Genomic DNA, 24,205 nt, shown 5'->3' on the forward strand with positions numbered 1-24,205 from the left:
TAAAAGTTGTGTTGGGGGAGGGTTTAGGTTGGACATCAGGAGCAATTTCGGAGTCCCCATCCCTGCAGGGATTTAAAAGCCCTGTGGATGTGGCACTTGGGGACATGGGGCAGTGGTGGCCTTGGCAGACTGTCTGTTCTCAAAGGACTTTTCCAACCTAAACMATTCTGTRATTTCATAAAAYACACTTGCTGTGACTGACACAAGTTACCCAGTACAATCACCCACGGTATCACTTTGKTCCCTTACAGATACATTAGCTCACAATATCCTCCCTCTTTTCCTGTAGGCCTGGCACAGGTTTTTCTGCATCTCCAGTACTCCACAATCTTTCTTGCCACAAAAAATCCATCGAATACATCGGGCTGTGAATTGGTCCTGCGAGCACAGGATGGTTTCCAGGGCTGTTTTTACATAATCAGATTCCCAGAATAGTTTGGGTGGGAAAGGACTTAAAACTTATCACATTCCACCCCTGCCATGGGCAGAGACACCTTTCACTGTCCCAGGGTGCTCCAAGCCCATCCAACCTGTCCTGGAACATTTCCAGAGATCCAGGGGCAGCCACAGTTCCAGGATTGTGGAGTTAACATCCTACTCTCCAGGTGGAAAATACCTGATCTTTCATTCAAACACTCATCCCCATCTCTCAAAGTACAGCTTGATTCCACAGAAGGCTCACAAAGCAATTCTTGAAAGAGTTTGATCGAAAGACTGCAGGGATTTAAAGACAGAAAATGTCAGCTATTTTTCTATAGTCCATTCTCAACTGCATAATTTATAATCACTCCTCATCGGGGAGTGAGCTCATGGGTGAAGCTGCTGCTATTCCCTTCAGACAAAGAGCTGCCATCTGACAGGTCTCAGCCATTTTGGCAGGAAATAGGATTCATTTTTCGTCRCAGGCATGCAGCTAGGTGCAAATTATGAGCCCAATTCTTACATAAGTACCTTCATTTRCTAAAATTACTGCTTATTCTCCTTCTAAGAAAACCTGATCCTGCCATTGAGCTCATGTCTCGCCACATGAGGGAAGGTGCACCTGGAGAAGGGATGTGCCCTTTTCCAAAAATAGTTTTCTCTAAAGCCATGACCAAACAGGGAAAGTAAAGCACCCTCCTACARCATCCTGCTGTATTTGGGGGCTCTCTTAGGTTGCCTGGAGCCTCCCACCAGAGACATAAAATTATTCCAGYGTGAGCTGCAGCCGTGTGTTTCACTGAGCCATATGTCTGGAGCTCTGGAAATCATGCCCAGAACTTTGTCCCCATCACCTTCCATGGCTTTTCTGGACATCCCAGCAGTTGGAGAGAGCCCAGTGGTGCAGGATCAACCAGCACATCAACCTGGATCCATGGAATTGTTTTATTACACCGACAAACAGCTCGTTCTCATGTCTGTCACTGCTCCAGTGGCAAAACCACATCTCCTGAGACAGCACATTGCAGCTGCACCTGACCTACAGATCCACAGAGAGAGTTTGTCTGCTTCCCGTGTTTTTCTTGTCCATTCCAAATGCTGGCTCCTGYATTTTAACCACCATCTGAGTGCACCATTTGCATTGCTTCATTTGAAGATTTCAGGACAGATGCTGATATCTCTGTTGCCAGYRACAGAATACYTGGAGCTGTGCCAGGGTGGGTTCAGGCTGGATTTTTGGGAAAGGTTYTTCTGTCCCCAGAGGGTGCTGGCACTGCCCAGGCTCCCCAGGGAATGGTCCCGGCCCGAGGCTGCCAGAGCTCCAGGAGCGTTTGTGGATGCACAGGGGGGATTTTTGGGGGGTCTGGGCAGGGCCAGGSGTTGGATCCATGATCCCTGTGGGTCCTTTCCAATTCAGGACATTCTATGATTAATATGTTCAGTTATTWATGGGAATAATTAACATCTTTCCTCTTAGATCCAACAGGAGAAGTGTATGTACTACTGTCACAAGAAATTTTTTACAATTACTTTCTGGTGCCCTTTCAAAAGGTGCTAAAGTGGTCATTTCTCACAAATTCTACTCCACTATTTCTGAAGAGCTGTACCTGTTTWATTTTGAATTCCTTAAATTCCAGCTGGACAGAGACTTCAGCTAGAACTGACTCAGTTGTTGATGTAACAGTGTAAGAACTGGAACTGTCCAAATGTTTAATTCATGTTAGCTACCATTTCATAGTGCTCTTTCTGGCAGGAGCATGGCTTGTGTCACCTCCAGAGAGACAGGGAGTTCTGCTGTGGTTGTCTTATCACGGAATCCAYAGGATCATGGAATGGGTTGGGTTGGAAGGGACCTTAAATCCTATCCAGTGCCACCCCTRCCAKGGGCAGGGACACCTTCCACTGTCCCAGAGTGCTCCAGACCCTGTCCAGYCTGGCTTTGGACACTGCCAGGGATCCAGGGGCAGCCACGGCTTCTCTGGGCACCCCACCTCCTTCCCAATATCCCATCCATCCCTTCCCAATGTCAGTTTGAAGCTATTCCCCCTTGTCCATCATTCCATGCCCTTGCCCCAACTCTTAAACCCCGTCCCACATCGCGACGCAGCTCCTCCTTCCCTTGCCCTGTAGTTTGTTTTCAGCTCTCCTATTCTCGGTGCTTCTTTCCTCCTCTCGCGCACATTATTCACATCCTCCCGCATTATTCACATCCTCCCGCACGGTTTATTCCGCCTCACGCCTCATCCCGGCATTGCTATCCAGGACCGGGGGCAGCGCGGCGCTCCCCGTCCGCTCCAGTCCCGACCCGCGCCGGGTGCCGCACCACACTTTGGACCCTCCTCGCTTCCCGTCCGCCCCAGGGGAGCGACCGGCGGCGGAGCCGCAGCCTCACCCGGAGGAGGCGGTGGCGGGACGCGAGCCCTGAGGCAGCCGAGCCGCTTCCTCCTCCTCCCTCCTCCTCCTCCTCCTCCTCTTCCTCCCCCCTCAAGATGGCGGCGGACCCCGCGGATCAGTTCTGCGTGGCCGAGGAACGCAGCGGCCACTGCGCCGTGGTGGACGGGAACTTTCTCTACGTGTGGGGAGGATACGTGGTAAGGCGGGCGGGGGGTGCGGGGGAGCTGGAAAGGGGGCGCCGGGAGCGGGCTCCGGGCGCGGGGAGCGGAGCCCCGGGCGGGGCGGGGGGGGTCCCCCCGCCGCCCCTCAGCCCTCGGCGGGCGCCCGGGGCCGCGGCGCCGGCGCTGATTGGCTACGGCGGCCGCGCGCCGTTCGAATGGCGGCGGGAGGCGCTGAGGGGACAGCGGGGATGGCGCTGAGGGGACGAAAGGGATGGTGCTGAGGGGATGGCGCTGAGGGGATGGCGTTGAGGGGAACGGCGGGGATGGCGCTGAGGGTCCGGCGGCGATGGCGCTGAGGGGACGGTGCTGAGGGGACGGCGGGGATGGCTCTGACGGAATGGCAGAGATGGCTCTGAGGGGATGGCGCTGAGGGGCCGGCGGCGGAAGACACTGAGGGGCCGGCGGCGACGGCTCTGAGGGGCCGTTGGGGATGGCGCCGAGGGGCCGGCGGGGATGGCGCCGAGGGGCCGGCGGGGATGGCGCCGAGGGGCCGGCGGGGATGGCGCTGAGGGGATAGCTCTGAGGGGATGGCGCCGAGGGGCCGGCGGGGATGGCTCTGAGGGGATGGCGCCGAGGGGCCGGCGGGGATGGCGCTGAGGGCATTGCGCTGAGGGGACGGCGCTGAGGGGCCGGCGGGGATGGCTCTGACGGGATGGCGCTGATGGATCTGAGGGAATGGCGCTGAGGGGATGGCGGGGGCCGCTCCAAGCGCCTCGTCCCGCCGCCCTTTCCCTGCGCCTCGTGTCCGCGATCAGCGCCCTCCTGCCCCGCCTCCCCTTTTTGTGTGGGGAAGGGCTGGTGGAGCCGGTTCGCTGCCGTCCCCTTCCAACGTCCTCTCCGTTCCTCTGAGCGCGTGTCCCTCCAAGCCTCAACGGTTGTCATTTGTGGCTCCGTTTTTTCGTGGTGTAATTCGTGTTCTTGTTGCCGAGTCCTGTATTTTTTATTTCTTAGTAGTTGTGTGGTGCGTGCAGTGTGTTTTCCTCCCGCAGAAAGCACTTGTCACTTCAGAAGCAAGCTGGTGACATATTAAACCCCACAGTTGTTGGTTTTTTTTTTTTTTTGGTTTGTTTTTTTTTTAATAGAAAGAACACTTCTGGTTCTGTCCTAAGTAAATCCTTGCGTCTTTTAGCTCTATGAATTCAGCCCAAAAGAGACTCAAGAATAATTATACATTAAATACGTCCACTTCGTTTTACTTGTTATTTTTCTGCTTATGTTTATCTATTCATTTTATCTATCTGTGCACATTGGCCATAAAGTTGAAAATACCCGTGTTTGATGTAATTCCTWGTCTTGATCAGGTGGAAACTCTTACTTCTTTAAACACATTTCATACTTATCTATATTTTTCATGGRCTGAGGTAACTTTAAAGTATTTAAAGCTTGTCCTTCTATGCTCCACCAAAGAATTCCAGTTGGAGACTCCTGGATTTAAACTTCACAATACTGTGTATGACCAAATATCCCCTAAATCACTGGTAATCTTTAGTAGTTTTCCATGCTCTGGTCTTTAAAACTGARGTTGAACTAACAACCACAATTTTTCAAAGGTTTTCTAATAAAAAAATGTGRGTTCATGGCACAGTCAAAACAGACGATGTATATTAAGTTTAGCAGATAAACTTTGSAAATGTTCTTAGTAGTTTTATGTATTTATCTGTTGAGACTATTATGAAAATTGTTGCTGTTTAAGCAGCCCTTTACACAGATAAATCATTTTTCATGTGGTGCTGGTGGACTCCTGCCCAGCAGACTTTATTTTTGGCATCGGTGTGCTTGCTCAGGSCTGGTTCTGGAGCAAGTGCTTGACCTCTGACATATCCAGATTAAATTGAGTCAACTTGTGCACGTTGCAGAAGCTGCTAGGAGTGTGTAACAGCAGAGTAAAGGTACCTGGCAGAGTAAATGCACCAAAAATAGGATGTACCTGCCTGCTTGGCACCTTTCARAGTGAGGAATTCATAATAAAACATCTTTTGAAGGCGAGTAATCATTGTCAGTAACTGAATTGTTACTAATTAAATTTTAGTTTTGTATTTAACTTCTTCACATTGATTTAATTTTGATCCARTTTTTGTTTATTTACTGACCCTGGCTGCTTACTCACTGTCAGGCTTTAATTTCTTTTTGGTGTCAAGGCAGTAATTAATGCTGTAGTTGTTACTCAGCATGAGTACTGCATGTTTTTGGGCTTCCTTCTCCTGTTTGTTGTTTTTCCTCATTGTTATTTCCCAAATTATTTTTCTTTCTTAATAACCTCTGTTTAGGAGTCTTCATAAATCTTTTTTCCACAGACGATTTATTTTTCTCCTTTATATTTGACATTTTGGCCTTTTAAATTCCTTCCTTCAGCTGTTGCAAGTAACTTTTTTCTGTTTTCAGCCAACTTTTTATATTATATTTTTTATTCTACATTTTTCCATTATGCCAATGGAAATGCCTCCTGATTAAAARTATCTCCCACAACAGAAGAAAATGAGTTTTAAATCAGGAGCCTCAAATGTGGTTGATGTCACTGCGTATCTTTTCATGGCAAAATATTCAGTTGGTCAATCTGTGCCTTTATTGGATGGTCCTGAGGAGGAATTAAGTTGTTTATATTTAAAATAAATTAGTTTTATGATCAGAGCAGCAACACTGAGGTGTTACTTTGCTCTGGTAGCTGATTTCCTTAAGACTATTCAGTGTTGCTAAGTAACATGGCTTGGCATTTCATGTTCAGATGTATGRTGTGGAAAACAGAACTGATTTAACATTTGCACATTCCCCTTTTAGTCAATTGAAGAAAACGAAGTTTATCTGCCCAGCGATGAGCTCTGGATCTATGACATGGACAGTGGGCTATGGCAAGTGGCTTCATTTGTATTTAATTAATACTTKAGGTTGATTTTTGCAGAGGTGACRCTGMTCTGAAGTGAAAAGGCTTCAGTGACATTGGTCATGTGAAATAGCMAATGTTTAATGTAAACACTGAAGGWCAGACCTGTGCTGGCAAATTAACTCCAGGAAACACATTCATTGCTGAGGTGTAATTATTGTGTTCAAGGGAATGTTGGAAATGGTTGGCTCAAGGCTCTGTTAACACAGGTGCATTCACTTGGCAGTTTATTTTAGCTTAGTTTTTCACACATTACCTTTAATGTCAGAATACAGTTAAACACTGGGGACTTGGGCTCCTGATCTAGTTAAAATTGTGCATTACTTTTGGTATTAATTGTGTATACAACTCAACTCAGAAATAACTCATAACTTCCCATTTTTCCTTTCCTCCTTTTTCTTTCTTTCTTCCTCCCTTTTCTTTCTTCCTCCCCTTTTTCCTTCTCCCCTCCCCTTGTTCCTTCTGTCCCCTTTTTCTTTCTTTCCCGTTTTTCTTTCCTTCTCCCTTCCCCTTTTTCTTTCTTTCCCCACCTTTGCCCACTTTCCTTTTTCCCCACCTTTCCCCCCACTTTTTTCCCCTTCTCCCTTTCTTCTGTCCCCCTTCTCTCCCTTTTCTCTGCTTCTCCCTTTTCTTTCCCATGTGCTCCCCCCTTTTTTCCTCTTCTCTTCCCCCCTTTTTTTGCCTTTTCCCCCATTTCTTCCCCCTACACACCGTGCTTTGCCATCCCTTTCCTGTGAGAATAGGGTTGCCCAAAGTCTCCTCACACTCCCTTAGTTTTCCCCCATGTYCCAGCTCACTTGTCCCAGTCCAACTCACAAGGAACTGGGATCAGGAGAGTGATCTGGGTTAAATAAAACTTTTTTTTTTTTTAGGGTTGTATTTAACCAGGATCTGCTCCTTCCCAGCACAGACAATTGTACACGTGCAGGGCACAGCAGCAATGAGGGAGCAGGAGCCTCAARTTTTCCATTTCTGACATCACAGCAATGCCAGATTCTCATTTTAGGAATTCTTGGAGTTAATATTATTTCCAGATGCTGAATAGTTAATGCTTCAGCTCTGTTAAAGCTCTTTTAATATGAATTTCACCTTCAGGAAAATAAAGATGATTTATAAAAACACAATATCTACCTGGAAGTTCTCTTCCACCCTTCAGGAATTCCTACTGTTAAATATGATCCAAACCATATTTTCACTTTTTAAGTCTAAAACTTCTTAGTAAGTCTGCTTGGGCTTGTTACATTTTAGCAGATTTGAAGGGATTTAATTTATTTTTTTCAATTGCAGGACAATGCACCTGATGGAAGGGGAGTTACCCACCTCCATGTCMGGGAGCTGTGGGGCAAGCATCAATGGGAAGCTGTACATTTTTGGGGGATTTGATGACAAAGGATACAGTAATCGGGTATTGTAGTMATTTTTTTCCATAACATTTGATTGTAATAGGTACTAATGCTGACCTTGATGTTTATCTGATATATTTATACTTGAATTAAGGAGAAATTTGAGGAAAAGCTTTTTTTTTCTAAAACTTTCTGTATTTATGCCAGTGCTTTCCTAATTGTTTTTTTAAAAACATTTTGACAAGCTTAACGGGGACTAATCACAAAATATAATTTTTATTTTTGCTCTTCATTAGCAATCATTTTAAAATAATCAAGTAAAATTCAGGTTAAAATAGAGCTACCAGCTGTCCTTGTAACTGAAAACTGAATAAACAAAGTAGATTAAATTGGTTGTTTTATCACTTAACGTAAATAAAGTCAGGGTTCACTCCTGACTAGAAAATCAGGGAAATGGAGCCTCTCATCAAACTTGTTGCCAATTCTCACCCTTTAACTGTGTTTTCGTGGTGTGTTTGGCATTATAAACTCACTGCCAGTTCTTCTTTTTTATTTCCAGACTTCTGGGGGTGGTGTGTTGTTCTTTCTGGTGGTGATTTGTGCTTTATACTGAAAACATTGTATTTTTTTTTCCTTTCAAGCTGTATTATGTCGATTTGCGAACAAAAACCGGAACCTACAGGTGGAAAAAAATCACAAATTTTAAAGGTCAACCTCCCACACCACGTGACAAACTTTCCTGCTGGGTGTACAAGAATAGGTAAAACACATTAAAAATATTTAAAATGTGGTAATTGCCAAGAGAAAGTGTTAAAAGTGAAGAGAATACGCATTTGGAATGCAGGAAACTAATTTTTAGCTTGACTTGCTGGGGGATTTTGTAACAACTTTGTACCAGAGTTTCCTCACATGTGAACTTAATTAATGGTAAATAAAATAAAACCCCACTTTAGGAGAGGGGTGGGATATTTTAGGGAAAGTTTGTGGAATGTTTTATACTTTAGAAAGTCATTATACATCTATTGTATGGTTTTAATACATTAAAAATCAGTATTCATTTACTTTCTCTGTTACATTCACTATTTTAAGCAGTAAATTATTACCTGCAATAAATACATTTAGTGTTTGTAAGGATTTTAACAGCTGACAATTGCAAAGGCATTTCAGTGATTAATTTTATCTTGCAAGAACTGAGTCAGCCTAGACATTTGAGTTGTAAAAGTGACTAAGTGTGTTTAGAAAATAGACTTGGCTAAACAGAAATACTCCAGATTCTGTGTTTATTATGGAAAATGTCTGGATAATGAGGCATAAGTGATCACACGGAGGTGCCATGTCAGTGATTTGTTATTAAAGTTGTTACAAACAAGTCAGAATATGATTTCCAGTAAACATTATCAAATGTAAATGATTTATCTCTTTCTGGACTCCACATCTAAAGAGGTTTTRCATAAGCTATGCAATGCCCTTGGGTTCTGTATCTTGGGTTTGTAATTCTAATTTAACTGCTATAGAGAGGGAAATACAGATGTTTGAACAACTCCTTAGCTGTTAAAACAAGATTATTCCAAGCTAAATGCATTTAGTCAGAGTGTCATGTCATTTTTATGCTGAGWAAATCACCTGTTTTAGATGATAGARTGGAACCTTTGCATTTTTAAAAGATTTCTTATGGATGGTGCTTTCCTGGTTGGAATATTGGGCTGGAAGGTGTCTGATGATCCTTACAGTGGGAAATTTCAGTAGTGCTTAGTTGGAAAATCTCATTTTAAGCCAGGGAGAGACTTTTTATGTCCCAGACAGTCTGTGGAACAAATCTTGAGAACATTTCTTGCCAAAATGTGGACACAGAAGGCCAACAAATACATCAGGAGCACAGGAATTGCACTGGAGAAGGGCAGAAATTGGAGCAGAAGGAAACACTTCAYTGTCACGTTTCCCATTYTTGCCTGAAAATACCACTGATAATRAATTTTTGGAGAGAGGAGCAAAGACTTTGAGTTGTYTTGAATTTCTTTCCTTGTGTGGGTTTCAGTCAGGCTTTTTGAGGGTGTAGCTGTGACCTTCACCTGGTTAAGGTTTGCATCATCAGGTGCAACATGAAATACTTTCATTGTTTGTATTACTGTTAGTGCTGTAGTAACCCAAAATATTAATTATTCCCATTTATCCATTTTAATCTTATTTACAGAACAGCTCAGTGAAGTGATTTTGTTGTTGTTTCAGGCTGATCTATTTTGGGGGCTATGGCTGCAGGAAGCACAGTGAGCTCAGTGATTGTTTCGATGTGCACGATGCATTTTGGGTAAGACATTTGTCCCCATTCCCACTGATTTGTCCTTTTTGATTGGGAAAGAGAAAGATCCTTTTTAGTGCCCTTGATAAGTGTGAAAATCTGATTTTTCTTTMATTTGTAGCATCAGCAGAAATGCAAATATGGAATCTTTTTAAGATCTGAAATTCCAGATACTGCAYGTTGAGAGTGGTGATTGTTCCACATGTTCCACGTTCCCAGAGCTGGGGTTGGAGTGCAATGAATTAAATGCTGTCAAAGGAGCAAAAAAGGCAGGATTTGAATCTGAAGACATATTTTAAAGCTGAAACTCCCAGAAAATTTTAGAATTGGTTTTTAGAAGTAGCAATACAGAATTTACAGCTTCCTAAGCCTAACTGATAAATACTCCTAGTTAATTAATTGAATTTGTTCTCCAGAAAGATGCCTGGATTATCAACTTGCCTKCAGTAATTTCTTATAATTAAAACAGAGATGACTGATCAGAATATTCACAGGAAGCTCCTGACATCAAATATTAAAGACTGACACACAGGAATTATTAATCTATACAATCTTCATTTCTCAGTGTGTTACAATAAAATTTAGAAGGTGAAATTTGYCTGCTGCAGTGTCTGATGTTGAGGCCCAAAGCCAATTTTCAGATATCATCAGCCTGAACATTCCTGGGTGCTGCTGACCTTCAAGCAGAGCTTATTAAAAATATCACCACATCTTTTAATTAAATTAAAAATAGTTTAGTTTCTTTTCTGTTTTGTCAGATGCCTTCTAGGTTTGTATCCTTGAATAAGCAGAATGATTTTAAAATAAAATCTATTTTTTAAAAAATTCTTGTTTTCTAGGAAGGACAGATATTCTGGGGATGGCATAATGATGTTCATGTTTTTGATACAACCACACAGACTTGGTCTCAACCAACAATTCAAGTGAGTAGTTTTTTTGCCTCACTTCTTGACAAAATTGCGATTTTACTGTGTTTTGAATAATTATTGTGCTCTAGAAATTGATGTTGGCAAAAGTAATTTGAAGGGACATCTTCCACAATCTCAAGGTGCTCCAAGCTCCAATGTCCAGCSTGGCTTTGGGCACTTCCAGGGATCCAGGAGCAGCCACAGCTTCTCTGSGCRCCCTGTGCCAGGGCCTCYCCACCYTCCCAGCCAGGAATTCCTTCCCAATATCCCATCCATTCCTKCCCTCTGGCAGTTTGAAGSCATTCYCTGTGTCCTGTCCCTCCATCCCTTGYCCCCAGTCCCTCTCCAGCTCTCCTGGAGCCCCTTYRGGCCCTGGAAGGRGCTCTGAGCTCTCCCTGGAKCCTTCTCCAGGTKAACATTCCCAGCTCTCCCAGSCTKGCTCCAGCCCTTTGGAAAACTGTATCCATGTATAATTAACATGGATAACCTGTCACAGATAACAGGAGAGATCTGCCTTATTTATATGAAAATACTCTAYAAAAGTCCATAAAGTCTAGGTGAGTTTATGTAAGAACTCAGTAGAAGTTGTATATTTTAAAGAGTGTGTGACAGTATTTTATGGTCTTTGTAAGATGTTCTAAAATCCCTATAAAATCAAATGCAAAAACTAAAATTACCATTGCAAAGTAAAAGCCACTTTTGCCACTTTTAGTTCTGATTTACACAGGGAAGACTTACTGGCATGTGGATGTAACATCAAATTTTAAGATGTGATTTCCAGAGGATTTAGTACCAGTTCCTGATGATTTGTACATCAGAAAATAAAACTGTCCAGGAGATTTGCCGATGTACTGAAAGATCTTATTTTGGTTCTTTCAGGGTGGAGATCCACCTCAGCCTCGAGCAGCTCATACATGTGCTGTGCTGGGAAATAAAGGTTACATCTTTGGAGGACGAGTGCTGGTAATTAAATATTTTCTTGGCAGTCATATTATTTTCCTGGCAGTTATTTTTTTTCACTTTGTAGTAGGAAAAAAAATCCCAAATGTCTTTGGCCTAACCTGCATGTTAAAGGCTCTGAATCCAGGATGCTGCTTGTCATCACCCTCTTCAAAAAGAAGAATATTTCTGTCTAATATTAATGATTGTCCCAGAAAAGGTAAAACACAGATGACTGCATGGTAAATAACAGATTTCAGTTGGCTTTATAATTTAATTTTGCCATCTTTTGCACATAAGTGACTGAAATACAGATGTCTGGAAGAGGTAATAGACAAAAGGATGCAATCTGTGCATATTTAATTTAGGACTGGATTGTGGCTGTGTAATTTTAACTCTTCCTGATGTTCTTGAACCTAAAAGAGTCATAGGCATCACCCCCCTGATTATCTGTACCCAAAAACCATGAGGCCACCACTGGTAAGCAAGGAGATGCTAAAACCTCTCAGCAACACTTTTAATTTCTCCAGTGCTAATTAAAGGAGATTTACTCTTTGCTGAAGCATTAATATAAGAAGAGATTCTGTAAGGCAAGTTAAAACCCTCCCAAGTGAAGTTACTGTGCACTCTTGTATTTTATTTTTAATTTCAGTTTTTAGCTCTTTTTACTACAGCTGATTTAGAGCCTTTAATCCTACTCAGCTAGAGGATGAGCCTGGATGTTTTCTATCTCTGCTCCAAAAAGTGACAGTGAAGAAGCTTCTGAAAGCCCCCAGTGCTGAGTTCCTATAGTTGTGTTCTAGAAAAGAGAAGGAATTAGTTTGGGAATGCCCAACAGCGAGCACATGCCAACTCCACCTTGGAAATCTGCCACAGCCTCACCCCTGTATTCCCAAGAACTGGCAAACAAAGCAGTGGAAAGCTGCACTTTGTTCCCCATTTGCTGTTTTCCCTGCTGTAACATTCCTTTGGCAAATCTGCAGTCCTGTTCCCYGTGACTTCTGCTCCTGATGCTCAGACAAAGCTCAGCCCCTCACACCAAGGCAGGGGCAGAGTGACCACACCATGGCCAGGCTGAACTGCTTCCCACAGCTGCAGGAAAAGGTTTTATTGAAGTGCCTTTCCAGAGCAAACAGAAAAAAAAAAAAAAAAWWAAATGGATCCTGTTTGCTTTTGCCATTGCATGACCTTTGATTCAGGAACTCTGGAATTGTTGCCCTGAGAGAGAGCTGCACTCAGCACCTTCCAGAGCTGTAGGTTTGGACAAACTGGGTTTGCAAATAACTGAAGGAAATAAAGAGATTTGAGAAGAGATTGAAAAATCAGGGTTCTGTGCCTCTGCATGGATTTGCTCTGCCCTGTGTGCCCATAACTGAGCCCTTGCTGACCACAGCCAAGTCCTGCTCCTCACTCAGGGAGTCTGAGAGGGAAAAAGTGCAGCTGTGAAGATGTAAAGGTGCAGCCCAGGCCCTCCTCCTGCCCTGCCCTTTATTCCTGAGAATCTCCAAAGCCTYCTTCCTTCCCTCAGGGTTTGTTCAGTGAGGGTTGTGTGCTCACCCCGGGGTTGCTGCACTCTTGAACTGCTCTGTAACTCGAGCTGGGGTTTCAGGCAGCCTCTGCAAGTGAAATGATGATTTAGCTGGAGCTCACCTGTCATTTCTGTGCTGCTGCATGATAMGATCTGCCCTCAGAGGATTTGGCCTCAGGCTTCTGTTTTAACTCTGTTTGGCTACAGGTTTCAGAAGGCTCTGATCTGAAAAGGTTTTTCTCTTCARCTTCCTTAAAAACTTGCTAAATTTCAATGAAACCACTTGGGARATTGTGTCAGAGAAGAGTGAAATTGTGGAAAGCTGTATTTAAATTCTGTAGGAGAGCAGCAAGTGTAATTTTCACCCTAGTGATTGTTATTGATCCATTTTCTGTCGTAGAAATAAATGGAAGGAAACATAAAAAAAGATGAGGGARCATTCAGTGGGGCTTGAGGAATTAATGTAAGTCGTGAAACAAGAAAGCTAAAGACAGCAGAAAAACACTAAATTTCTTGACACCAGAAGTAATTCCTCCCCAAAGGATGAAGTTTTGCTTTTCTCCAGAAATTAAGGAGCAAATACGGGGTTGCTCTGCTCCTCCTTCTCCTTCTAGTTCACCATAATACAAATCTTCCCAGGGAAAAGGCTCTGCAAGGAACCAGAAAGGGCCAGGAAGTGTCATGAGGCTTCTCCTATTCATCTTTCTGGGAGGAAAGGGCACCTTTTTCCAAACTTGGAGCTAGAACTGGTAAAAGAAGATGATGATGATGATGATGATGATGATGATGATGAGAATCAGTTGTACCAGGAATCATTTGAAAACAGGCTCAGAAGTGTTATGTGGACTCAGTTCCTTCAGGTAAGCCCCTGGAAAAACAGGAATGGGAGAAAGTGGGAAGGAAGGAGAGTTAGTCCAGAAGTTGATGCRAGTCTTATGTTTGATTTAAGTGGAAAATTTTCATGTTGAGAGTGAAGTAATAAACCAAAATCTTTGCAGCAGCTCTTCACACATCTGGTGCCTTAATGTAAGCATGTTTATATTTCCTGTAACCCCTCCTGCCAGAAAAGATCAGAAGATTCATGGAGCTGCAATCCTTCTCTTGGCAAAGCTTGGAGCTGGAATAGCTGTTTGATTGTAAATCCAGCAGGGAGAGCTGCACAATTCCCCGTCCCAGCAGCGAGCTGTGAATAATGTCACCCTTAAAGCCTTTCATCGTGCTGCACAGCTAATCCTGAGACAAAGCAGCTCCTGCTTAATGTGCACTGAGCTGCAAAGAAATGAACTCGCCCGAGATAAGCAGAATGGTTCAGGAGCCCTTGTAGCTCTGAGGRAAATGCAAACCCTCTTAGGAGGCTTGGTGCTTTTAAGCCAATTAAGAACCATTTTAGGATTGTCAGCAGAATGATTCAATACAAAAGGAAAGAGTCAGAAATGCAGGAGAATCTGCACTGTGGCACGTGATGATCCTATAAACCTGCGTGCTTTCCAGCTTCCCCARGAAGGGTTGGGTAGAAAGGTGCTTTTTGTTAAAGGATGAATGTTGGACAGAAGTGTCCAGCTGCTGGTGGTTTGAATTCCAAGTRAGGTTGCTGTAATTGTGCATCTGTCCAGCTGTTGAATTGTGAGAATGTAAAGATTATAACACATTGATTTCCCAGGAAACTGAGAACTCCATCTTCTGCCTAATGCCTAGGAAGGGAAAGTCAGCGAGGAGRTCTTGAACAGGATCCTCTTGAAACCTTAATATTCAACATGACAACAACTTCCTTCCCATGCTTTGATAGATAYCCTTCATATCAAATTGTGTTATTCCAACAGGATTGAATATTTTCAGTGGTAGAGGCCAGGATGTTGGGTTTTCCCCAAATGTACAGAAGATCCCAACTGCATTTTGSTTTCTGCTTGGATGATTTGGTCCTCATCCCCTTCAAAGGCACCAGAAGGAGCAGGAAAGTGGATAGACTTGTCCTGGAAGACAGATTTGTTCCCCTGGCTGTCAGCTGAACCACACTTTGTTGTTACATTCACCCTSTTGAGGGATAAAATGTCTCAGGCAATGCCCCAAACCCTCACAATCTGCTTTTCTTTATCTTACTGCCCTCTCCAAAGCATCCCAAAATGCTTGTGACCCTTCCCAGGACAGCAAAGGGTTAGCAGGACTTGGCAGAGGAGGCCACAGCATTGCTGAAAACCGTGTTCTTCCCTGAAATTCCTGAGAGACTTCCCAGAGCTCTGCCTGCCAGCTCTGGAAGCCTCTCAGACTCACTCCCTGGCTGAGTTCTCAGGGGTAAAACCACTCCTTTCAGCCTAGTTCTGCCTCAGAGGATCTGCAAGCTGGAGAARGGCTTTTTCTAATAGATCTATGGACTTCCCAGGGAGAAAAGGAGTTGGAAGGTAAGGCAAGATCCATTTCCCTACTTCCCAGATGTTTGTGGTAGTGTCCAGGGGAATCAGAGCCACCAGAGAAATCCTTGATCACCTTCTCCACCACCCCAAGGCAGTCAGAGAATTCCTCCATCTCAAACCCCAGSCAGATGAGCAAGTGGAATGATTCCCCATTTGATCTTATGGCAAATGCTAAAGGGTCCTAAAACCTTGGCCTTGCTGGTGGTCACTTGGTGAAAGGGAAAGAGAAAAGCACAATAATGGACTTTTTATGGGAATACCCTGAGTACAGCACCTACCAGGATACTCCAAGGAGTAGTGACCAGACAGGAGGATACAAACTTGTGATCAGAATGACAAGAAAAATAACATCAGACAACAGTAGGAGAGTAAAAAACCTTCTGCATTTCCCTGCCATGAGTTCTGTGGATGGAAGTTAAATGCATTTGCAGGAACTGGATAAATACCACAAAGTTCTTCACTGTTAAAAGCTAAAATTGGCCCCATAGTGCTGTTGCATGGCTGGAAATATTCCTGACAGGCACTTTTCTGAGAGTTGCATGGTTTTTTTGAGGAGGAGAAAAGCTTTTCATCTGCCACATAATTCAGATTTATGTTAAGGCACATGGGTAGAGATTTCTTCAGAATATTGGAATATTCTGTCCCAGGAAGGCCTCACTGAAATACTTTGTTGATTGTTTGCTTAAAATAACCCAACTGGGATTTTATTTCTTTGTTTTAGCAAACCAGAATGAATGATTTGCACTGCCTGAATTTAGACACTTGGACTTGGTCTGGAAGGTAAGTTTGCCTTCGTAACACTTAAAACTGAATTTAGAAGATGGAAACATRCTGTTAAATTGTTCCAGAGCTATTCCTGCAGCTTTTCCAGGAGGAGAATGAGAGTTTGGGGACTGTTTAACAGCTGCTACATTGGGATTTCAATTGAATTTAATTTGATAGTGGTTACTGAGCTTTTCCTGTTCTGCACCAAAGCATTGATGATGCTGTTTAAAGCACAGCATGGAGTGATTTAACRCCCTCATTTTCAGCCTGGGTACATTTATCCATATGGAATTCCAGGTTTGATGGCTTTTTGAATGCTGCTTTTGCTGTCTGTAGTTGGGCTAATTACAGCACAAATATGGGAAAGGTCTCTTTCATAAAAGTTCATAAAATCTTAAAAAAATGAAGATTTTTCCAAAATTCAATTTATATTGTGTTTCTATTTTATGAATAGCTYATAAAATTTTCCATGATTTAGGATAGATTTTGATCATTGTAAATTTAGGAATGTTCTATTCAGCTATTGCAGCACCTCTGCTAAGTCTTTTAGAGACTGAAAGAAAGAGATTGAAGACTGAAAAAAAAGAAGATTTAACATATTAAGGGGAAAAAAGTTTTCACAGTGCCTGCAGCTGTTGGCACCTCACAGGAGAGAAAAGTTAATAATTATTCATTACTTATTTTATCTCCTAATCACAAAAGGAGCCCATAATTAATTATTACTAAATAATGATTTTATTTGCTAACCAGTCAAGTTTTTTTCTTCCTCAACTCTACACAGCTTTCTTAAGGAATTGCACAATTTGAACCTGCTAACCCAGGATTATCATCCAGCAGGAGATTGCAAGATTTATTTTAGCTGCCACTACCCAGAAGTTACTTTCCCTACCTCAATCTCTACTAAATTTTCATTCAATATTAGGTTATTTCTGGTACTGAGATCATTTCTTGTGCACAAAAATTGAAATTTTATCAATTATCAGATATGTTTGATGGGGTTTTTTAACCATCAATGCCCAGGCTGCCCTTSGACCAATTTTAGATTTTTTTTCCAAGAATTCTAAAGCAAAAGCACACTTGGCTACAAACAAACATTGCAACTTGGCCTCAAGTTCAGTGCCAAATTTAGCAGGGCAGTTTTGCAATCCCTGTTTAATTATCTCTGATYCTGCAGCCTTGGCTTCCAGATGGAGAACTCAGCAGTTCCCAGCAGGGAGATCCCTCCATTCCCCACCCAGGGCTCTGTGAAGAGAAACAGGCACTTCCTGGGGGGAGGCAGCTGCTCCTGAGGGAGCCATGGGCAATAAATCTCAGTTGTGTTTGGCAGGAGCTGGATTTCTTCACTGGGTGCAAAGGAAGTTGAGCTGAGTGCATTGCTCAGGCTGAGCTCACTCTGTGTGTGCTACAGAGTGATAAAACCAACCAAAACTGGGGTTTTTGGGATATCCTATTTGTTCAGGATCTTTTTCACATTCTCAAGCAAACCCAACTAAAAATCAATTTCAGCAGCTCAGCTGAAATAGATTTCAAATTACATTTTTATAGCAATAATAAACTTGCATCTGTTTTGTACTTAGGAAATCTCCTTTTTATTTACATTTGTTTCAAAGTTTGGGTGACCACCTGCTTGAAGAGGTGGTGGCTTTGGGATCAAGGGCAAAGCCCCAATCTTTGTGTCATTTAAAATCATTTTCCTAGGAGTGGAGAGGCTGTAACCCCTCAGGATTCATTAATTTTTCTCTCAATTAACTGTTTYCCTACATGTACATGTTGTTTATTAGGATATTTAGTCTTTGTTTCCTTCACAGGGAAAATACCCAAGGTGGTTCTAGGACAAACTCTRAAATTTTCTGCCAACTTMATTTTCAGCAYTGTTTGAAACTTTGGGGTTTTTTYTGTTTCTTTGTTTCACCCAGGATTAATATCAGTGGAGAGAAGCCCAGAGATCGCTCCTGGCACACGCTGACTCCAATAGGGGATGACAGACTTTTCCTTTTTGGTGGCCTAAGCTCTGATAATGTTCCTTTGAGTGAGTAATTCTGAGATTATCATTCCATTGTGCACTTCAGATCACAGAGACAAGCTGTGGGATTGTCTTAGAAGAATTCCTGTTGTAGAAAAGGCAGCTTGTTTTCWTGAWAACAACCCAAAATTAGCAAAAATARTTTTAAGAGAAATAAAAATAATMATAATTTTACAGATAAATCCACTTGGAGGGGGTGATTTTCTTAATTTACCCAAAAGAACAAGGTTAAGTGTGTTTTAATTCCAGATTTCAACGCAGTGAGTGACAATATTAAATAAAAAAAAGAAAATGCAGCTTCACACAGTGATGATGTTACTGCAGTCTGAATACAACGTGCTCTTAGAGCTGTTTCTGTGCATATAAAAGGGAATTCTTTGTCCCAAAAACCTCACTAATGAGTGTTCCTCCATTGCAGGTGATGGTTGGATCCACAGCATTGCCACAAATGGATGGAAACAGCTCACCCATCTGCCTAAGAGCAGGCCTAGGTACAGAAACATTAATAATGTGTGCTGAAATCTAATAATTTTCCTAATTAACCCATTTTTTAATTATTGAACAATATTCTTAATATTTTAGAATATTAATTATGCAGTGTGATTGAATATTTTGCTTTAACACCTTATTTTCCTTCCTACTTCATAGAGCATTTTGAATTCGTGTATTTGTTCTCACTGATGCTTATTTGCATAAAAGATGTTTTTGTGATGAAGCATCTGGGTGTCCAACTGTAACCTGGTGCTCTGTATCCAATTTATTATCATAGAAACAAATACATCAGACTTAKGAGGAATTCATAAGCAAGGAGAATAATTGATGCATTTTTAGAAATGGGGAAGAGAAGAGCCATGAAAAAATTGATGCATCTTTGAGGGTTCAAAAGCAAAATTGAGTGCTAACACAGTGAAGCATATCTGTGTTTATAAGTTAAATACTGTTGGACTGATTTGCAGTAGATCATAAATATTCTGGGTTTTGTTGAATTCTCTGCATTCACCCAGGAACTCTCACCACAATTTGATATCATTCTTTTATCTGCAAATATGTCCAGTTCTGGTCTGCTTCCTGCCTTATGTCTGTTATTGAAATACCTTTGCCTCCATTAATTTTCTTTCTGTTTTATCCTATTCTGGGCTGACTTAAAAATACAACAGCCACAGCTAAACCAACTTTTCTGCTTTCTTACACTGCAGACTCTTCCAAGCCCATATAAACTCAGCCCTCAGCCTCACCAAATATTTTCTTTTTATGATTAGTGATATTTTCATGATCTTTTTATTATATTTTAAGGACTGAGGAGTTTTTAAMTACAGCCCAGCAGTAGCAGCCAGGCATCTGTGTTTGGTTCTTTAGTCTCCTAAACATTCACTGTGTCKTAATTTTTACTGGAAAAAGCTCAGGGAGGTTTAAGGCAGTTCAATAGCTCTTATGACTTCAAATGCAGGGCAGTAATACATATATGTGTACTACTTTTATATATTTCTCWTATTTTGTAATAAAATCCATTAGTGTATTTCTTGATACTCTGATTCCCTCCCTAAATCCTGTGAAGAAAAATTTCCTTTGACCTTCAGTTCTAGTGATTTCCAAAAAATTGTCTTCTCAGGTAATTCTGAACTGGTAGAAAATGTCCATCAGTTATACTTCAGCCAACGTTTTGTATGCTGGATTAAATAAAAAYAGAARTATTTTATATAAAATATTTTATATAAATAATAGATTTTATATCTATGAATATTTTATATAAAATAGAGAACAAACTGTTTTAACTCCTGGATTCCCAATGTTTTTCATTCCCATGTAATGCTGTTACTGTAGCAGGAAGAGCCAAARGATCTGTGTGATTTCAATAACGTGCTTTGTTAGAATGTTTAGGTGATAAGTTAGAGCAGCCCATGGGAGGACAGAAACTCTCAGGCAGTAGAAAAGCCTCAGGTTGCAAGCTAGAATGTCACCAGAGTCAAGGCAGGAAAGGCTTCCCAGTGTTCTCCGTGACCAAGCCCAGGCCAGAATTTCCCTAATGCAGATCAGGCAGAGACACAGGTATGAGGAAGGGAAAAGGTGAAGTACATCCTAAGGGCTGATGTGGATGGAGTAAGAAAGTGGGAACATTGATTTTTGATTGAAACTTCAGCAGTGCATTTGATTTTGATTCGGTAGCTCTGAAGTCCATCATCTTGTGATCATCAGTGGTGATAGACCAGCAAAAAAATCTTATAAAATCATATCAAATCTCATAAAATCTCACAAGGTGTGGCTGCTGAAAGAACAGAATCTTTGTGAGAGCCAGATTATAAAGTCAGGCTTTACTTTTGTGGGGTTTTTATTGTGTATTCCTATATACACAGCACAAAACTGGGTGTGATATAAATCACTGATTCCCAGAAAAGTAAAATAATCCCAGGAATCTTTGGGGGAAGTGTAAGACTGGGACAGGGAAACTGGTGATCCAAGTGCTCAGGGATCATGTCAGAACTGAGAACTGCCCAGTCTGAAAGCCACGAGATTTTTACTTCTCAACCAAAGAAAGTGGAAAATTGAAAAAGGAAAAGCTTGGCAAAAGCTTGGTTTGTAGAGTTGTTTAAAAATTTTCCACTGTGCTGATAAATAAGACAAAGTTGATATGATCAGAGTACAGAAGAGTCAAATCATGACAAAATAAATTAGTCTGTATGAAAATAACTCTCCATGAGGTGGGGAGTCACATTGGTCTCTCCTTTTATATTATTACACCAACAAAATAAATATATTTTAAGGTATTATTTTTACCACTGAAATAATGTCTTTATCTTGCTGATCACACACAATTTCTTGTTTCTTGGACTCTGATTGTATTTCTGGTTTTATTTCCAGGTTGTGGCACACAGCCTGCCTTGGACAGGAGGGAGAAGTGATGGTGTTTGGTGGCAGCAAAGATGATTTGCTCTTTATGGACACGGTCAGTAAAATGAACAATGAATCCCATCACTTGGATAATTATAATTGATATAAAATCATGGAATGGTTGGAGTTGGGAGGAACCTTAAAGTCTGTCTAATCCACCCTCTGCCATGAGCAGAGACACCTTAGACCATCCCAGGCTGGTCCAAGCCCAGTCCAGCCTGGCCCTGGACACTTCCAGGGATGGGAAGTCCAAAACCTCTGTGAGGAAATTAATTAATAAATATATTTTTATATAGGTTTATAATTTTATAAACAAAAGAAAACCAAACAAAAGAAAACCAAACAAAAAATATCCAAACAAAAAACCCCAAACCAACCAACCAAATAAAAAAAACCCAAAACCTACCAAAAAAACCCAAACAAACCCTAAAAACCAAAACAAAACAAAAAAAAAACCCAAACCACATGGAGACCTTGGCTCAGATTGGTATCTGAAACCATTACAAGTTACACACCACTGAGGAAATTGTTGTAATTTACACACCACCARTTCCACTGAGGAATCCCCACCTGAGCTTTCTTGACCAAAAGACTATAAAGGAATTTGTAATTCAGATTCCTTATAAATAGTTTGGTGTAATAAGTCTTAAATCGTGCATGTGGTAATAAATGTGACATTAATGTAGAAAATGGCTGAGATGGAGAACCTTCTTTGCCATTTTAATGGTTCTTTTTTCCTCCTGCTCAGGGTCACTGCAGTGACTTGCTGATATTTCAGACTCAGCCTTACTCCCTCCTCAGGTGAGTTYACTGAATCCCAGAATGGTTTGGRTTGGGAGGGACATTAAATCCCATCTTKTTCYRTGGGCWGGGACACCTTCCCCYATCCCAGGTTGCTCCAAGTGTTATTTTAGCCTCACATTCCTGCAGAAATTGGRTAAAATGCCCCATTAACTCCTCAGGAAATACTTGAACCCTTCAATGTGTGATGCTGCCCAGCAGTTTAATCACTGGTGCTGTGGAACTCCCTGCACTGCACCCACACCACCTGTAATTAACACCTGTAATTAATGCACCTCACCATAATTTCTTAAAATAGAAACCATTGATTTAAACTTATTTTTTCTTCCAATTTCCTTCCTCAGGCTGTGTCTCGACTGCATCGGGAAGAACGCAGCTCTCTTGGAGAACCAAATTCCCTGCTTGCCATCCAAACTTCTGCAGGACGTGCTGAAAAAAATCACCTTCTGGGCTGCCATGACCCACAGGCAGGAGAGAAAAGCTGAGACTGAAAGACAAAACCAGCTCCACTCCACATGAAGCAGGGCAGGGACACRCTGGGACACCTCAGGGTGGTTTGTGAGTGAACTTTGCTGCTGTTCCACTGTGTTCAGCTGAGTTTCTAAGTGAAGTTTGAAGACAAATCCTTTTTATGGGAATCTCTTGGTTCCTGCAATACAGAAAATTGATACAACTTCATTTCTAGATATTGTTCACCTCTGCTGTCGTGGTCTTGACTATGCAGCCCACACAACTTGTTTTTTTTGGAAGGGACATGATCCGTTTCAGTTGGATAAAACGTGTTTTCAGTTTAAAAACCCTCCTTGGCCTTATCCCATCAGCCTTCCCAAAAAGATTAATTCAACTCGCTGTTTTGGAGACACTTTGTCAGTCTTAAAGGTAACAAATTTACCACCACCACCAAATCCTGATTCCACCAGCCTCYGACCATCCAATCCAACCCTGGAGCCCCACACCTCACGCTCCAAGTAGGAAAATCCATCAGGGAATTGTGGAACTTGAAGAAAAAGCTGCAACGAGCAACATCACCTGATCTCTATAGGAAAACTTGAGTTTCATCAYCTGATTTTACTGTTTCTGTCATCAGGAAGTCCTTTTGGAAACGAGTTGTATATTGTATTTTGGATGTGCAAAGTTTATATTTCATTCTTGTTAAACAAAGAAACCAACCAAGTTGCTTATTTATTGTTTAAAGAAAAAGCCAATGTAGTACTGGTTATTTTTCTGTTTCAAAAATTTAGTTAACAGGARCACAGTCATTAAAATTTTATAGAGAGTTGGATCAAGAGCCATTTTGACAATTTTGATGTTTTTGCAATGTGTAAAAMTGAATTCTTTGGGGAAAAGAGGTTYKGGGGAAGCAAATATGTATCAAAAAGGAAGTTTTGTGACTGGGTATTCTAACAGCTGAATTTTATGTGCTGAACTCCCTCTCATCCTTTTTTTGGGGGGGAGGGGGAGTTCAGATGCTCCCCAAGGTTTGATTTGGGGGGGTTGGGATTGATTTGGTGGGTTTAGGATTGATTTGGTGGGTTCAGATGCCCCCAAGGTTAATTTGGGGTTGTTCAGGCATCCCCAATGTTAATTTGGGGGGGGTTCAGCTGGTCCCAGTGTGAATTTGAGATGGTTCAAATGATCCCAATGTTAATTTGGGGGGTTTCAGATGACCCTGATGTTAGTTCTGGGGTTGTTCAGGAGTCCCAAAGATGAATTTTGGGTTGTTCAGGTGTCCCCAGTGTGAATTTGGGGTGTTCAGGTGCCTTCATGGTCAATTTGGGGAGATTCAAGTACACTCATGGTTAATGTGGGGATGGTTCAGATGCCTCCAGTGTTAATTCTGGGATGTTCAGCTGCCCTCAGTGTAATTTTGGGGTTGTTCAGGTGCTCCCAGTGTTAATTTTGGGATGTTCAGATGCCCTCAGTTTAATTTTGGGGTTGTTTAGGTGCCCCCAGTGTGAAGTTTGGAGTGCTCAGCTGCCCCCAGTGTTACTTTTGTGGGTTCAGGAGTCCCCACTGTGAATTTGGGGGTCATTGGTGCCCTCTGTTTTCATTTCGGGATTGTTCAGATGTCCCCAGTGTGAATTTTGGGGTCATTCTTGAGTCCCCAGTTAATTTTGGGGTTATTTAGGTGCCCCCCAGTATTAATTTTGGGGTCATTTGGATGTCCCCAGTGTGAATTTTGGGGTTACTTAAGAGTCCCCAGTGTTTATTTTGGGGTCATTCCCAGTCCCCGATGTTCACTTTGGGGTTATTTAGGTGCCCCCAATGTTTATTTCGGGGTCATTCCCAGTACCCAATGTGAATCTCGGGGTTATTTAGGTGCCCTCAGTGTGAATTTCGGGGTCATTCCTAGTCCCCGATGTTGATTTTGGGGTTATTTAGGTGCCCTCAATGT

At 42.1% G+C, this 24,205-nt stretch overlaps 1 protein-coding gene across 1 annotated transcript; it reads left to right on the forward strand.

Annotated features, from left to right (window-relative positions):
- The first annotated feature begins 2,652 nt into the window (after positions 1-2,652).
- On the forward strand, positions 2,653-23,096 carry KLHDC1 (kelch domain containing 1). Its single transcript, XM_057383359.1, has 13 exons — positions 2,653-3,011; positions 5,811-5,881; positions 7,201-7,318; positions 7,898-8,016; positions 9,483-9,561; positions 10,392-10,475; positions 11,340-11,423; positions 16,057-16,115; positions 18,017-18,129; positions 18,542-18,614; positions 20,980-21,064; positions 21,758-21,810; positions 22,155-23,096. The coding sequence occupies exons 1-13, from the start codon at positions 2,910-2,912 to the stop codon at positions 22,327-22,329; spliced, it is 1,215 nt and encodes a 404-aa protein (XP_057239342.1). The 5' UTR covers positions 2,653-2,909; the 3' UTR covers positions 22,330-23,096.
- Positions 23,097-24,205: the final 1,109 nt, after the last annotated feature.

The sequence above is a fragment of the Malurus melanocephalus genome, unplaced genomic scaffold (genome assembly GCF_030028575.1).
Source record: "Malurus melanocephalus ecotype Western Australia unplaced genomic scaffold, MMel_1.1 scaffold_627, whole genome shotgun sequence".
Classification (NCBI taxonomy): domain Eukaryota; kingdom Metazoa; phylum Chordata; class Aves; order Passeriformes; family Maluridae; genus Malurus; species Malurus melanocephalus.